This window comes from Bos indicus x Bos taurus, chromosome 19 (genome assembly GCF_003369695.1).
Source record: "Bos indicus x Bos taurus breed Angus x Brahman F1 hybrid chromosome 19, Bos_hybrid_MaternalHap_v2.0, whole genome shotgun sequence".
Classification (NCBI taxonomy): Eukaryota; Metazoa; Chordata; class Mammalia; order Artiodactyla; family Bovidae; genus Bos; species Bos indicus x Bos taurus.
Window position 1 is genome coordinate 47,910,370 of NC_040094.1, and position 16,879 is coordinate 47,927,248.

At 39.8% G+C, this 16,879-nt stretch overlaps 1 protein-coding gene across 1 annotated transcript in view; it reads left to right on the forward strand.

Annotated features, from left to right (window-relative positions):
• The window catches only part of EFCAB3 (EF-hand calcium binding domain 3), a 33,170-nt gene extending 20,330 nt beyond the window's left edge, over positions 1 to 12,840 (forward strand). Inside the window, exons 7-10 of the mRNA XM_027519284.1 lie at positions 1,562 to 1,755; positions 2,138 to 2,322; positions 6,816 to 6,938; positions 12,374 to 12,840. Coding sequence (XP_027375085.1) covers positions 1,562 to 1,755; positions 2,138 to 2,322; positions 6,816 to 6,938; positions 12,374 to 12,700 — 829 coding nt within the window. The 3' untranslated portion in view covers positions 12,701 to 12,840. The remainder of the gene's footprint in view (positions 1 to 1,561; positions 1,756 to 2,137; positions 2,323 to 6,815; positions 6,939 to 12,373) is intronic.
• Positions 12,841 to 16,879: the final 4,039 nt, after the last annotated feature.

A 16,879-nucleotide genomic window follows, 5' to 3' on the forward strand; every position in this document is an offset into this window, starting at 1 on the left:
AAAGGAATAGTTAGGTGATTTGGGATGGACATGTACACACTGCTACATTTAAAATGGATAACCAACAAGGACCTACTGTATAGCACATAGAACTCTGTTCAGTGAATGTTACGTGGCAGCCTGGAAGGGAGGGAGTTTGGAGGAGAATGAATGCGTGTGTATGTATGGGTGAGTGCCTTTGCTGTCACCTGAAACTATCGGCTATACCCCACTACAAAATAAACAGTTTAAAAAGGTAACCACAGGGACTTACAGGGAACTCTGCTCAATACTCTGTACTATCCTAAATGGGTAAATAATATGAAAAAGAATAGCTACATGGATACGGATGACTGAACTACTCTGTGGTACACTTGTAACTAACAACATTGTTAAGCAACTATACTCCAATATAAAATAAATTTTTTTAAAAAAGGTTAGGGAAGGAAGTATCTGATTACAAACCAGATTCCAATCAGAACACGATCAGCACATCTCCTACCCAACCACTGCTGCAGCTCCAATATTTAGAACAAGTTCTTTCCCTCTTCCTGAGAGGAAAAGAAAGGTTGCTCATCACCATCCCAGAGAGAAGTGAAGCCTCCTGATGCTGTAGTAGAAAGAAACCTGTGAAGTAGTGAGAAGCAAGGTCCTATATCTTGTTCTCTGGGACATTCCTCCACTCAGCACACTGTGAGATCTTCCACTTTGGTACTGAAGCCCCCACTGCAGCAAAGCAGTGAGAAACACATTTTTCCATCTAAGCAGTGAGCAACCAGATCCATACCTCAGCTGCTAAGAGGAGTCTGTGTCTCAGCAGCAAGAAGGAATCTGACCTGTCACTGATATTCCAAACATACCTTTGGGAATGTTTGTGCTATGAATTAGAGTCCTTTACCATATGTAGCCTGTGGTACATAAAGAATTTATAACCTAAAATGCACAGTAACATATCTCCTAAATACATTCATACACATGACTGCACACACATGTACACACACACACACACACACTATAAAGAATTACAGTAGTGATTTACTGTAGACATCTGTGGATAATAAGATTACTGGTAACATTTTCTTTATACTTTTCTAACTCTTCCAGATTCTCTGCAATGAGAATTTCTTTTAATTTAAAAAATGTTGCATTTTAAAACCCAGCATAAAATTACTATATTATACACCTGCAGCATATGATATTGTACAGAAGCTGCACTTCAGTTTTAGAAAACAAACCACAAAATAATATAATAGTAGGCATGACTAATGTTTATAGTCAAGTTGATACCACTTAAGGGTTTGTCAGAGATCAAAATTGCTAGGTGTTTTGCTAGACAAGACTGGGAAGTCTTAGAGCAGAGGAAGGAAGCCAGAGCCCAGGGACTGCATATATAAAGTAATCAAATGGTCTGTGGAAAATGTCAGTAGATATTCTATAAATGTCACATAAATGATATTAAATGACTATACAAATTAAACTTAAACATATTCAGCATATATAACTTGCAAATTAACTTCTTTTTTCTTTCTGTCCAACAGTCAGGCACTTTTTAACCATCTCTTAAATTATCTTTATTTCTTAGCTATTTCCGAAGAAAATTCCAGGAAACCACCTCAGGAATGGTGTGGAGCCCTGATACTACGGGTTATGGAAAAAGGAGATTTAAGCCAGACATATGCACACCTCCAAGCTCAAGCACAGCTGCCTTCGCTAATGCTGCTCGGATTGCAATAATGAAAGAAAAGGATTTATTTAAATTTCTTGACGAGCTCAAGAGTAAGAGTCATTTGTCCTCTCCCCACCATTGTAAAGGATGTATGTGTATATTACTGGTCAGAAATAAATACTAGATGCCAAGTACTTTAAGAGTAGGGCCACAGCCTATTCTGAGTGACTGGTCTGTCACACAGATATCATTTGAAACAAATGTACATTTTACCTGAATCCCTAGACACCTGGATGAAGATGAAAGTCTGTGGATGGGTGGGGTGGTGGGAGCAGGAGAATGAAGAAGGGGTAGCAGGGCCACTGAGGAGATGAATGGGCAAAGAGTAAATTAGGCACCACATTTATGTCTTTTTTTTTTTTTTTTACATTTATGTCTTCTATGGGAATTTCTTCTTACATTTTTTCATGATACCAGTTTTTATCTTTTCAGAATGCAATCCTCCTTCAGATAGCCCATATTCAAAAATACCCATCTTTCCACTGTTTCCTAATGTGGATGGAGTGGTAATGGGAAAGCCATTCAAGGACATACAGAAATTAGAAATGCTGAAGAGAAAGGAACCTCTGAATTTCTTTGAGAACTATTTTTTCCATAAAAAAGACTGGAAAACACAGGTGGGATTTGGATTATGTCCTATCAGTTCAATATTTAGTTTTTTAAGTTCTAACTTAACAGAACTAGTAATGTGCTTATTAATGACAAATATTTTCAGTCATGATATTTCAAACCAGACTCCGTAGCCATGTTCCTAAATTTAAAGTCCAGGTATAAATAGTTCAAGGCTTCCCTCATAGCTCAGTGGCAAAGAGTCCATCTGCCAATGCAGAAGACACATGGGTCTTCTGGGTCAGGAAGATCCCCTATAAAAGGAAATGGCAACCCACTCCAATATTCTTACCTGGGAAATCCCATGGACAGTGAAGCCTGGCAGGGTATAGACTATGGGATCACAAGAGATGGACATGACTTAGCAACTGCTACTGCTAAGTCACTTCAGTCGTGTCCGACTCTGTGCAACCCCATAGACGGCAGCCCACCAGGCTCCCCCATCCCTGGGATTCTCCAGGCAAGAACACTGGAGTGGGTTGCCATTTCCTTCTCCAATGCATGAAAGTGAAAAGTGAAAGTGAAGTCGCTCAGTCGTGTCCGACTCTTCGAGACCCCATGGACTGCAGCCTACCGGGCTCCTCCGCCCATGGGATTTTCCAGACAAGAGTACTGGAGTGGGGTGCATTGCCCTCTCTGGACTTATCAACTAAACAACAACAATAAATATTTCATTTAATTTAAAAAAATCATTAAAATTGCTGAAAAATGTATAATACTATAATTTTAATCTAGTCTATTATAACATCTAATCTAATGTACTATAAATGTTGATTAGAAACCAAGGAATGAAACTTTCAAGTTTCAGGGACTTCCCTAGCAGTCCAGTGGTTAAGACAACATGCTTCTGCTGCAAAGGTCATGGGTTCAATCCCTGGTTGGGGAACTAAGATTCTGCATGTTGTGTGGCACAGTTAAAAAATAATTATAAAATTCTACATGGCAAAAAAGTCACATTTGCAGCTCATAATACAAAGAGCTATCTTCTCTAATACATCAGAGAGCTTCAAAGTGATTAGAAAAAACTAACCTATAAAAATGAGCAAAAGATATGAGCAGACAGTTCTCAGAAACATAAAAAGGTACTCAGTCTCATCTTCATAAAAGATCCAAATTAAAACTACCCTGAGACGTTATCTTTCCATATTAGATTGCCCAAGACCAAAAAGCTGGAGAAAACATGGGACATAAGACATGAGAGATAAAAGAGAGAAAAGCATACACATTTTATTAAATTTTACATATACCCGGGAAAATGAAAATCCTAAGAAGCAATTAGAATTAAACATTTATATACTGAAATAAAAACAGAAGTACTGGTTTGGAGAGTATCAGACAATAAGAACTAAAATACTACACCATGCTAACATGGAAGATGAGGAGGGTGGTGCTCAGAATGAAAGCTAAGTTCTTTTTATTGTTTGGGGAGAGGCTTATGATATTGAGTAAATCTATAATTTGTTGCATTAATTGTAAATGTTAAAAATGTGAAGATAATAAGTAAAAACTAAAATGAATATTGCCAAACCATAGAGGAATAAAAAAAATAAGAAAAAAGAGAGAACATGGGAAAATAGAAAGTACAAAACAAAATAGGCAGAAAAATCCAAATATATCAGTAACACAAGAAACGATTAAAGACACCAATTTAAAAAAAATAATAAGGAGGAAGGAAGAAAAAATTATTTTCAAGTTTAAAAGAAAGAGTGCTGATTTATTTTTTAAGTAGTTTTAAGATTTATATCCTTTTACCTAAATTATGACACAGAAACTTGAAAATAAAGGGACAGAAGAAGAAATATCAGGCAAATACAAATCAAAATAAGCTGTTATCCATATATTGTGGTGGGGAGAGAAAATTTAGGGAAAACATAAAGATAAAGATGCTATTTAATGGTTTTTAATAATCAGGAGAATCTTAAAAATAAAACAGACACAAATTCACAGATACAGAAAACAAACTGTTTACCAAGAGGGAGAAGGGTGAGGACAGGAGCGAAATAGGTAAAGGAGATTAAGAGGTACAAACCACTAGATATAAAATAAGTTACAAGGATGTAGTGTACAGTACAGGGAGTATAGCTAATACTTTATGATAACTTTGTATGGCGTATAATCTATTAAATGTTGAATTACTGTTTGTTCATTTGAAACTGAAATGGAAAGTCAACTATACTTCAATTTAAAAAAATTTTTGATCATCAGAAAGATAAAACTATTTTGAATCTGTATGTATGTAACAGATTGACAGATAAGGTGATATTTAACGGAATAATAAGGATTAGCTTTAGACTTTTTAGGCATTATACATGGTAAAAATAAATATTAAATGAATAAGCAAATCCATAATCACAGTGGAAGATTTTTATCATGCCTCTTCAGAAACTGATAATGCAAAGGAGCAGTGGGGAGGGGGCATCAAATCCTCTTACAAAAATTTAACTGTTTTTGTAACAGGAAGAAAAACATGAAACTATAGCTTGATGGAGAATCAGAGTCTATAAATATCTGTTTCAGGATGTAAGAGATGAGCACTTTTATAGCCAGGAAGAAGAACCCTTGGAACTCTGGTTCTCAATCTTGGTTGCACAACAGAACCCCCAGGGAGAGCTTTTACAGTCCTGCTGTCCTAGCCACAACTCTGTCTAGTTAAATCAAATCTCTGGGAATGGGGCCCTGGCCTCAGGATTTTTTTAAAGTTCCACTATGCAGCCAAAGCTGAAAACCACTGCCTAAAGAGAAACTGAAGATGTTTGAAGATGTAGAAGAGAGGCAAGACTGGCTACATGACTGGCTAGGCCCAGTACAAAATGAAAATGTAGGGCCCCTTGTCCAAAAATAGTTAAAAATTTAAAAACAGCAATGTAAAACATTAAACTAAACTCAGATCAGATCAGTCGCTCAGTCGTGTCCGACTCTTTGCGACCCCATGAATCGCAGCACGCCAGGCCTCCCTGTCCATCACCAGCTCCCGGAGTTCACTGAGATTCACGTCCATCGAGTCAGTGATGCCATCCAGCCATCTCATCCTCTGTCGTCCACTTCTCCTCCTGCCCCCAATCCCTCCCAGCGTCAGAGTCTTTTCCAATGAGTCAACTCTTCGCATGAGGTGGCCAAAGTATTGGAGTTTCAGCTTTAGCATCAGTCCTTCCAAAGAAATCCCAGGGCTGATCTCCTTCAGAATGGACTGGTTGGATCTCCTTGCGGTCCAAGGGACTCTCAAGAGTCTTCTCCAACACCACAATTCAAAAGCATCAATTCTTCGGTGCTCAGCCTTCTTCACAGTCCAATTCTCACATCCATACATGACCACAGGAAAAACCATAGCCTTGACTAGACGAACCTTTGTTGGCAAAGTAATGTCTCTGCTTTTGAATATGCTATCTAGCTTGGTCATAACTTTCCTTCCAAGGAGTAAGTGTCTTTTAATTTCATGGCTGCAGTCACCATCTGTAGTGATTTTGGAGCCCAGAAAAATAAAGTCTGACACTGTTTTCCACTGTTTCCCCATCTATTTCCCATGAAGTGGTGGGACCGGATGCCATGATCTTCGTTTTCTGAATGTTGAGCTTTAAGCTAACTTTTTCACTCTCCACTTTCACTTTCATCAAGAGGGTTTTTAGTTCCTCTTCACTTTCTGCCATAAGGGTGGTGTCATCTGCATATCTGAGGTTATTGACAAGGCCCTGTGTAATTACATACACCTTCATGGGTGTATGACCCATGAAGCCAGCGCTGGAAAGAAGTAAATTGAAGGGAGGTGAATAAATAAAGATACACAAAGAGACCTTGAAAATCAGGAAAAACTCTCACATATAAGAGGGAAGGAGGAAAAAATGAGTTTAAGGATGGAGAAATCCTAAGGTGGAAAGAAGAGCAAAAAGAATTCATGTTAGATAGACTTGAAGAGACAAGATCATTAGCTAAGGGAGTTTAAAGGTTTGGTTTTCCAGCAGCCTCTGTGAGAGCTGTAAGAGCTGCAAATGAAGAAAAGTAATGTCAAGCAGTACTGAGGACCTGGATGAGCCTCGGCCATACACATTTTCAAAGAACGCAATTTGTATATTTATATGATTTCCATCAACACTGTTCAGCAGCCCAGGAACAGGGAAAACCAGATGGCTGGTTCCCTGTGAGAATTTTGGAAGTAGTCCAGGTTGTGCTCTGTGGAGGGCACAGTCATTTTCAATGCTTTGCAAGTTTGCATGAGGATGAGTTGGTGCCTCTCTATACTCCCCATATCCATCCCAAACATAAACCATCCTCTGGTCTATACTTGTCTTGTGACTAGGGTTCACTATTAAGAAAGAGAGTTTGCTCAGTGCCATTTACACATGGCACTATACCAGGTGCCCTGAAGCAACTGACAAGTGGTGTAGAAATAATCTTATAAATCATACACACACCCTTTCATAATACAGTATATTTCTGTGTATTTTGTCTTTGTTATGTAATTCAACTAAAATATGTTACTAACCTTCTTTTTTAAATGTTTATAAAGGCAGCAAATATAAAACCTGTTGACCCTACCTCAGGCTACTCAACTGATATCCTCACCATTGATCAAATGCTCAAGAGAAAGCAGAACTGGACAGTGGCTGATGCAGCTGCTATTAAACCACACGTGAGTATTCACTGTTGAATGCCTTCCCAGAAACCATTGACAACAATGTTTTCCACTTCATTACTACAACCGTAGAACTTCCCTGGTGGCTCAGCAGTAAAGAATCTGCCTGCAATACAGGAGACACCAGTTTTATCCTTGGATCAGGAAGATCCCCTGGAGGAGGAGATGGCAATCCACTCCAGTATTCTTGCCTAAAAAATCTCATGGACAGAGGAGCCTGGCAGAGGGCATGGACCCATGGGCATGGGGTTGCAGTGCATTGGAAATGACTGAGCACTTACACACTACAACCATAAAACCAAGATTTTTTTTCTGTTCTCTGTCTTTAAGACCAGATCATTTCTCCTTTGGAGTTGTACCCAGCATCATTTCTGGCATTCATTTGTTTCATGCTGGAGACAGCAACTAGTTAAGGTAGTAAACCAGCAGTCACAGTGAGGGTTGTACTCAGGGAGGGAATTGTGATGAGTGACTGAATCTTTATTATGGCAGCTAAAAGAATAATAGTAGTTTAATCATGCTTCCTAGGTGCCAGGCAGGGTGCTCTATAAGTACTCCACAAGTACTTTATAGGTACTAATTCATTTACTTACCACAACAACCTATGATTTAGGCACTATTACTCCTTGTCATTTTACTGATATGCACAGAGAGGTTACATGGTTTGCCCAAAGGCACACAGCTAGAAAGTAATAGAACCAGAATTATAAGCCTGGGTAAGTTGGATTGTGAAGAATCCACACTTTAACCACAACTCTGTGCTGCGTGTCTGCTTTCGTGCCCTCACTTCTTAGCAACTTTTGTCTCCCGGAAAGAAACTGTGGTGTATTTATTTTATGCCAGCTCCCTTCTGCATTTGACACTAATGATCAAGCTCTCCGAGACACATTCTACTTCCTTAGCCTTTACAATGGGGCTTCCCTGGTGGCTCAGATGGTAAAGAACTGGGAGAAGGAAATGGCTACCCATTCCTAGTATTCTTGCCTGGAGAGTTCCACGAACAGAGAAGCTTGGTGGGCTACAGTCCAAGAGGTTGCAAAGAGTCAGACACAACTCAGCAACTAACACTTTCACTTTCTTAGCCTTTACAACACTGCATCTTCAATTCTATGTGTATCTCTGTATCTTTCCTCTCTCTTCTTTTTCCTGAGGTTCACCCTTTTTTTCTATAGTTGAAGTACAGTTGATTTACAGTATTTGAAGTATACATCAAAGTGATTCAGTTATACATACACATATAAATATATTCTTTTTCAGATTCTTTTTCATTATAGGTTATTATAAGATATTGATTATACTTCCCTGTGCTATAAAATAGGTCCTTGTTTTTTATCTATTTTATATATAGTGGTGTATATCTGTTAATCCCAAATTCCTAATTTACCTCTCTCCCCTTTCCCCCTTCAAACTTTGGTAACCATAAGTTTGTTTTCCATGTCTGTGAGCCTATTCCTATTTTGTAAGTAAGTCAATCCATATCATCTTTTTATGATGTCACATATAAAGTGAAAGTGGAGTCGCTCAGTCGTGATATCATATACAAGTGATATCATATATCTGTCTTTCTCTGTCTGACTTACTTCACTCAGTATGATAGTCTCTAGGTCCATCCATGTTGCTGGAAATGCCCTTATTTCATTCTTTTCTATGGTTGAGTAGGATTCCACTGTATATATATAAACCCGCACCTTCTTTATCCATTCATCTGTCAGTGGACATTTAAGTTCCTTAAGTCTTGATATTTCCTAGTTTTCTAGTCTCATCTTATGCTCTTCTTATTAAACATATTCATTTGTTCAGTAAATATTTATCCAGTGTTAACAAGGTTCTGAGATTAGGAGATACCACAGAATAAAAAACACCGTTCCTCCCCTCAATCTTCCTACGCTCTGATTCTCCTTTCAGCTGCCACCGATACACCTGATCAGTCTTAACTGTCACTGGCCTAGACGTCTTTCCAGTACTGCCTCATTTCACTGATTACCTGCTGAGCATGTTTACCCTGCTGTCTCATAGCATATCAAGCTGGACACGTCCAAAACCAAACTCATCATCTTACACATCAAACTGGCCCTTCCTTGAAGACTCCATACTACCATCTCCCTAGGCACTGAGACTTGAAGGCCAGGAGCCATTCTTCAGTTCAGTTCAGTCGCTCAGTCACATCCGACTCTTTGCAACCCCATGAACCGCAGCAGGCCAGGCCTCGCTGTCCATCACCAACTCCCAGAGCTTACACAAACTCATGTCCATTGAGTTGGGGATGCCATCCAGCCATCTCATCCTCTGTCGTCCCCTTCTCCTCCTGCCCTCAATCTTTCCCAGCATCAGGGTCTTTTCAAATGAGTCAGCTCTTCTCATTAGGTGGCCAAAGTACTGGAGTTTCAGCTTCAACATCAGTCCTTTCAATGAACATCCAGGACTGATCTCCTTTAGGATGGACTGGTTGGATCTCCTTGTAGTCCAAGGGATTCTTCAAGAGTCTTCTCCAACACCACAGTTCAAAACCATCAATTCTTCGGTGCTCAGCTTTCTTTATGATCCAACTCTCATATCCATACATGACTACTGGAAAAACCACAACCTTGAATAGACGGACCTTTGTGGACAAAGTAATATCTCTGCTTTTTTAATATGCTGTCAAAGTTGCTCATAACTTTCCTTCCAAGGAGTAAGCATCTTTTAATTTCATGGCTGCAGTCACCATCTGCAGTGATTTTGGAGTCCCCAAAAATGAAGTCTGACACTGTTTCCACTGTTTCCCCATCTATTTCCCATGAACTGATGGGACTGGATGCCATGATCTTAGTTTTCTAAATGCTGAGCTTTAAACCAACTTTTTCACTCTCCTCTTTCACTTTCATCAAGAGGCTCTTTAGTTCTTCTTCACTTTCTGCCATAAGGGTGGTGTCATCTGCATATCTGAGGTTATTGATATTTCTCCCAGCAGTCTTGATTCCAGCTTGTGCTTCATCCAGCCCAGTGTTTCTCATGATGTACTCTGCAGGTTAATAAGTTAAATAAGCAGGGTGACAATATATAGCCTTGATGTACTCCTTTTCCTATTTGGAACCAGTCTGTTGTTCCATGTCCACTTCTAACTGTTGCTTCCTGACCTGCATACAGGCTTCTCAAGAGGCAAGTGAGGTGGTGTGGTATTCCCATCTCTTACAGAATTTTTCACAGTTTATTGTGATCCACACAGTCAAAGGCTTTGGCATAGTCAATAAAGCAGAAATAGATGTTTTTCTGGAACTCTCTTGCTTTTTTGATGATCCAGCAGATATTGGCAATTTGATCTCTGGTTCCTCTGCCTTTTCTAAAATCAGCTTGAACATCTGGAAGTTCACAGTTCACATATTACTAAAGCCTGGCTTGGGGAATTTTGAGCATTACTTTGCTAGCATGTGAGATGAGTGCAATTGTGCAGTAGTTTGAGCATTCTTTGGCATTGCCTTTCTTTGGGATTGGAATGAAAACTTACATTTTCCAGTCCTGTGGCCACTGCTGAGTTTTCCAAATTTGCTGGCATGTTGAGTGCAGCACTTTTACAGCATCATCTTTTAGGATTTGAAATAGCTCAACTGGAATTCTATCACCTCCACTAGCTTTGTTCGTAGTGATGCTTCCTAAGGCCCACTTGACTTCACATGCCAGGATGTCTGGCTCTAGGTCAGTGATCACACCATCGTGATTATCTGGGTCGTGAAGATCTTTTTTGTACAGTTCTTCTGTGTACCACCTCTTCTTAATATCTTCTGCTTCTGTTAGGTCCATACCATTTCTGTCCTTTATTGACCCCATCTTTGCATCAAATGTTCCCTTGGTAAATCTAATTTTCTAAAAGAGATCTCTAGTCTTTCCCATTCTATTGTTTTCCTCTGTTTCTTTGCATTGATCGCTGAGGAAGGCTTTCTTATCTCTCCTTGCTATTCTTTGAAACTCTGCATTCAAATGGGTATATCTTTCCTTTTCTCCTTTGCTTTTCGCTTCTCTTCTTTTCACAGCTATTTGTAAGGCCTCCTCAGACAGCCATTTTGCTTTTTGACATTTCTTTTTCTTGGGGATGGTCTTGATCCCTGTCTCCTGTACAATGTCAGGAACCTCCATCCATAGTTCATCAGGCACTCTGTCTATCAGATCTAATTCCTTAAATCTATTTCTCACTTCCACTGTATAATCAAAAGGGCTTTGATTTAGGTCATACCTGAATGGTGTAGTGGTTTTCCTGACTTCCTTCAATTTAAGTCTGAATTTGGCAACCATCCTTAAGTTATGCTTTTTCCACACTCCCCACATCTACTAATCACCTAATCCGGCTACTCCCATTTTCCCAAAGATTTTTCAAATCTGTCCCCTTCATTCCATTGTATTGCTATTGCCTAAACTGAAGCCCTTGTTAGGCTTTACGTGGACAACAACTTCCAACCTGCTATCCCTTCCTCACAGCTCCACCGGTTCTCCACACAGCTGCTATGGAGAATGGGTCCTAAGAAGATCCAACCTGTCACTGTCCTGCTTAAGAAATGAATGCTTCCCTCTCGGCAATGGCAGCGTATTTCAACTGTATTTTCTGTTCCACACAACTGAGGGTCTCATTGCACTTCCCACAGAGCAGTGTCTCACTACAGCATGACTTTCCCTGACAAAAGGGCTCTCCCCAACCTCACTGAGAGCAAGTCTTAGGCCTGACTTGCCTCTCCTCAAAGTTAACTCTTTAGTGCTACCCTAGGGCCTGGACTCCCCTACCAGCTCTGGGATGAATTGCCTTGGGACATTTGTTGTGCTGTCTCCTTTCCCTGGAATACTTTCCCATGGCCACCTACTCCCTAGATTTAATCAAATCCTTGTGGACCTCCAGGCTTCCCTGGTGGCTCAGACAGGAAAGAATTAGCCTGCAATGCTGGAGACCTGGGTTCAAATCCCTGGGTTGGGGAGATCTCCTAGGGAAGGGAAGAGCTACCCACTCTAGTATTCTGGCCTGGAGAATTCTGTGGACAGAGGAGCCTGGAGGGCTACAGTCCACGGGGTCTCAAAGAGTCAAACACAGCTGAGCTATTTTCATTTCATTTTTCTTGTGGACCTCCTTAGCTCAGCATCTTCTCCCTCCCTGCCCTGGGCTGGACAGAATGCCATCCTTGGCACTTCTGTTGTACTAAGAGCTCATCTCCATCCCACATTTCCTCCTTGTTTTAGTCTACCGTGTTTTTAAATTCTTATAAAATTTCTTAATATCTCACTACTCCTAAGAAATGCATTTCCTTTGTCCATCAACTACTAACTCATGTGTCCTCAAGAGGCACTACCTAATATATAAATTCAGTGACTTTCAAGTACCTTGAAAAAATAACCTTTAGGGTATCTAGAATTGCAGTCCAGAAACCAAAGATATTTTGAGGTAACTGCTATAAACTACTGCTCTCTCACTGCAGGTAAAGAGAGCTACAGAAACCTATAACTTGGGAATTGCCCTTGAGCACCGGAAACAAATGCTCAACCTCTGGCGGAAGATTCGAGGAGATTTGATTGGAATAGAGAGTAAAAATGAGTCCTTTTATGACACTTTTTCTACTTATACATGGTCCTGGAATGTCTGCCAAGAATTACTTTCCCCGAAGGACCTAAAGTTATACGATGCCCACGTGAACAGGAATGCCCTCCACAACTCTGTATTCTCGTCCTCTTCAGATATCAGTGAATGTGACACAGACACAGGAAGAAAAAGAAAACGGAAAGGCTTCAAGGGCTTTCGACAATGAAACTACGTTTTCTTAACAGCTCATCGCAAACTACTTTTTCATAGATATCAAAATTATTCTTGCTTTCGTCTAATACATCCTCAGCAGCTGGAAACGTTGACATCTTTTGAATTCTGACCAGTAAAAAAGTTTAAGTCATAGTATGGTTTCCCTTTCCTAATTCTTAACTGGTAAATAGATGCCTTGGGGAGAAGGCAATGGCACCCCACTGCAGTACTCTTGCCTGGAAAATCCCATGGACAGAGGAGCCTGGTAGGCTGCAGTCCATCGGGTCGCTAAGAGTCGGACATGACTGAGCGGCTTCAGTTTCACTTTTCACTTTCATGCATTGGAGAAGGAAATGGTAACCCACTCCAGTGTTCTTGCCTGGAGAATCCTGGGGAGGGGGGAGCCTGGTGGGCTGCTGTCTATAGTGTCGCACAGAGTCGGACACTACTGAAGTGGCTTAGCAGCAGCAGCAGCAGATGCCTTGGTGTGATTTCTCTAGCAACCAGCTGCACTCTGCTGCCCCCACCTGGGGCACCTCAAAGCTGCCTGGGCCCCAGCAGGAAGGATAAAAGCAAAGATGGTACTTAACACAGGGCTGCCCTCTGACCTCCTAACAGCCCTCTCAACAATAAGCATCTGAGTTTATGTGACTTAAGTGGCATCCTTTTTATTTTTTATTGTTTGTGAAAGAGGCCAGAAGCAGCAGATGACGATGACCTTTCAGTTTCAGGGAATAATTTTGCAATCCCCCAGGGAACCTTGATTAAATCTGGGTTTTCCTAAGGATCCTAATCCTAAACCCCTGGATTACTCTGAAAAACAGCTGATCTCACATCGTCTTTCTTGGTGAGTGGTTGCAATTTTTTATTGTGGAAAAATATAAATACCATAACATTTATTATTTTATCATATTTAAGTGTATATAATCCATTACCTTTTCTCTTTTAGAAAAAGGAAAATACATGTTCCACACTGATAGAGACAGTGGCTTATAATGTAAAATTATAACATGCCAGGAACAAGTAATGAAAATAGCTGCTGCTGCTAAGTCGCTTCAGTCGTGTCTGACTCTGTGTGACCCCAGAGACGGCAGTCCACCAGGCTTCCCCATCCCTGGGGTTCTCCAGGCAAGAACACTGGAGTGGGTTGCCATTTCCTTCTCCAGTGCATGAAAGTGAAAAGTGAAAGTGAAGTCGATCAGTCATTCCCGACTCTTAGCGACCCTATGGACTGCAGCCTACCAGGCTCCTTTGTCCATGGATTTTCCAGGCAAGAGTACTGGAGTGGGGTGCCATTGCCTTCCGGCTCCCAAAACTGTTCAATGAAATAAGCCTGAAGTAATTTTGTGTTACCTTGAATATTCAAAACTGTCTAAAAATATTTGCCATTCTTTATAATTTTTATGATTGGGACAAAAATAAATAACATTTTCTATCCAAAAGATGAAATTTACAGTTTGACAAGAGATTTTTTTTTTTTTTTTTTTTTGGTATGGCTGTGTGAGTATATCAGGAAAACCTGAGATTTCATTTGGATGCCAAAATATTAGAATTCCTGGGATATTTCCTTGAATCATTGGGCTAACAGGACAGAATATTTTTAAGTAGATCTGTCCTGGAAAATCTAGGATAGATTCTATTAAAATTATTCTTCACAGAAATACATTCTATTAAGTCACCACACACTGTTGACAACAGCATAAGTTGGCATCTCTCTGATGGAACACAGTATAGCAACAGGTACTCGGCCAGTCCACCAGTTATTTCCTGAGTTGCATACTGTGAGCTGGATCCTGTTCTCAGACCTAGATACGTAACCGCGAACAGACAGATAAAATGCTCTGACCAAAGACTGAGGGCAGGAGAAGGGGGCGACAGAGGATGAGGTGGTTAAAGCATCACCAAATCAATGGATGTGAGTCTGAGCAACTCCAGGAGATAGCAAAGGACAGGAAGGCCCGGCATGCTGCAGTCCATGGGGTCACAAAGAGTCAGACATGACTTAGTAACTGAACAACACAGAGCTTCGTAACAGAGCTAATTATAACCATTGACTCAGCACTTCCACTTCTAGAAATTAATCCTAAAGAAATAATAATGAATGTACAAAATGATTTAGTTATAAGGATTTTTCTTATGGTGAATTTTTAGTAGTAAACAAAGTAGCCTAATTGTCTGATACCTCATGGTATAACTATCCAAAACAATACCAGGGTCATTAAAATGATGTCGTAAGATACTTCAAATAAAATAATAATATTCACAATTGCAAAGCAGACCACAGCTCCTAAAAGGAATGAAAGAACTTTATGGAGTTGTTCTAAAACTTCATCATGATTGAACCCAGGTCTCCAGCATTGTAGACAGACTCTACCGTGTTAGCCACCCAGGGAAGCCCCTAACTATGATGGTGTTGCACAAATACATATTCTTATGAAAACTCATCAACCTGTACATTTTAAATGGAAAATTTAATTGTATGTCAATTTTACCTCAGTGAAACTGTAAAACAGCAGGGAGGGGCACAAAGTAGTTTGTTCTAAAACTATTTAACTTAAAAATTATTTCTATAAACAAGAAACATTGGAAGGATAGAAATCAAAGTGTCTAATGTGCTAAACTAAGGGTGGAGTATGATATTTTCTTTTCTTCTTCTGCCTTATCTATATCTTCTAAATGTTCTACAGTAATAATATATTTATTTGCAATAAAGAAAAAAATCACAAAATCTTTTTTAAATTTAACATTGTTAAACCAACTTATTCAATATATAGGACTGCTACAAAGGCTGTCCAGGGTCTATGAAACGTTAAAGAGAGCAAATTAGGACAGTAGGCTCCCTTCACCAGTCTTCAGTTCCAGAGCACATGCTTACACAGCCCAGAACCTTCCACTGAGTGGAACTGAAAGAAAAGCCTGAAACAATTAACTCCTCAGTCCAGGGTTAACACTCAAGGCCATAATCCAGAATGAAATTTCTCAATCTTTCCCTGCTTTGAACCCCTGCCACCCACTAAGCTGGGAGAATTCTCATTACTCACCAGCAGAGGGACCCTTAGCTCCTCTGAAAGGTAGTTCTTGCTGACTCTACAGCCTGATACCACCAAGGACTCACAGACATCTTCCAAATTCCTTCTGAAATATTATTGTGGGTGCTTCAAAAGATGGAGAAAAATGAGTTCTACAGGCCAACCAAAGATAATTGTAATAAAAGTTAAAATTAGGATACTTTGTCACATCTTATTTAAAGGCCCAACTTGCTTGACACTTTAAATGACTCTAATTGGAACTAATATAGCTAGTAACTTCAAGTGAAGACAGGGTGAGCTATCTGGAAGAAAATATGCAATAGGACTGTTGACCGGCACCACAAATCTTTCGGTGTGGGGAGAGAGAAAAGAAATAAACCTGTAGATGACAGAGCAAGATATCAAGAATAAACATGAACCAACCACCTTATCTACAAACAACCGACCTTGAGAAAAGATAAAAATTCTTGTACTTGCTTTTTGGAAAGGAGCTTTTGTTCAAAATGTTTCAAAAGACCATGAGAATGGCAAAACAATATTGTTTCCAAATAAAACAGGTTCTTTACTATCATCTTTTTTATTCACTCCTGTGTTTTTATTTGTGACTTAGGGTTTGTTTCCTTTTTTTTTTTTTTTTTGGTGGGAAAGTTATGGAATCATCGCTCCCTTTGGTTTTGCCAATGGAAAGACTTAGGTTTCCCTGGTGGCTCAGTTGGTAAAGAATCCTCCTGCAACGCAGACTCAGGTTCAATCCGTGGATGGGGAAGATCCCCTTGAAAAGGGAATGGCTACCCACTCCAGTATTCTTGCCTGGAAAATCCCACTGACAGAAGAGCCTGGTGGGCTACAGCCCATGTGGTCACAAAAGAGTGAGACACGACTTAGCGACTACACCACCACCACCACCATGGAAAGATTCAGCAATAAGCTATCACTGGTTACCAGTGTGTTAAACCTAGAACTATATACTTAAACAGCTAATCCCTTCTCTTCTTCCAAATGGTAGTCATCCCTCTTCTGGAAATCTTCTCAATTAACTTTATCTTATATTGACAGCATACTTTCTTCTTTTGTAAGTTTGTAGCAATTATCAAAACAAATGTAAGGCTGAAAATGTATTAATATAACTGTATATGTGTATGTATTACAATTCTGATTGTACA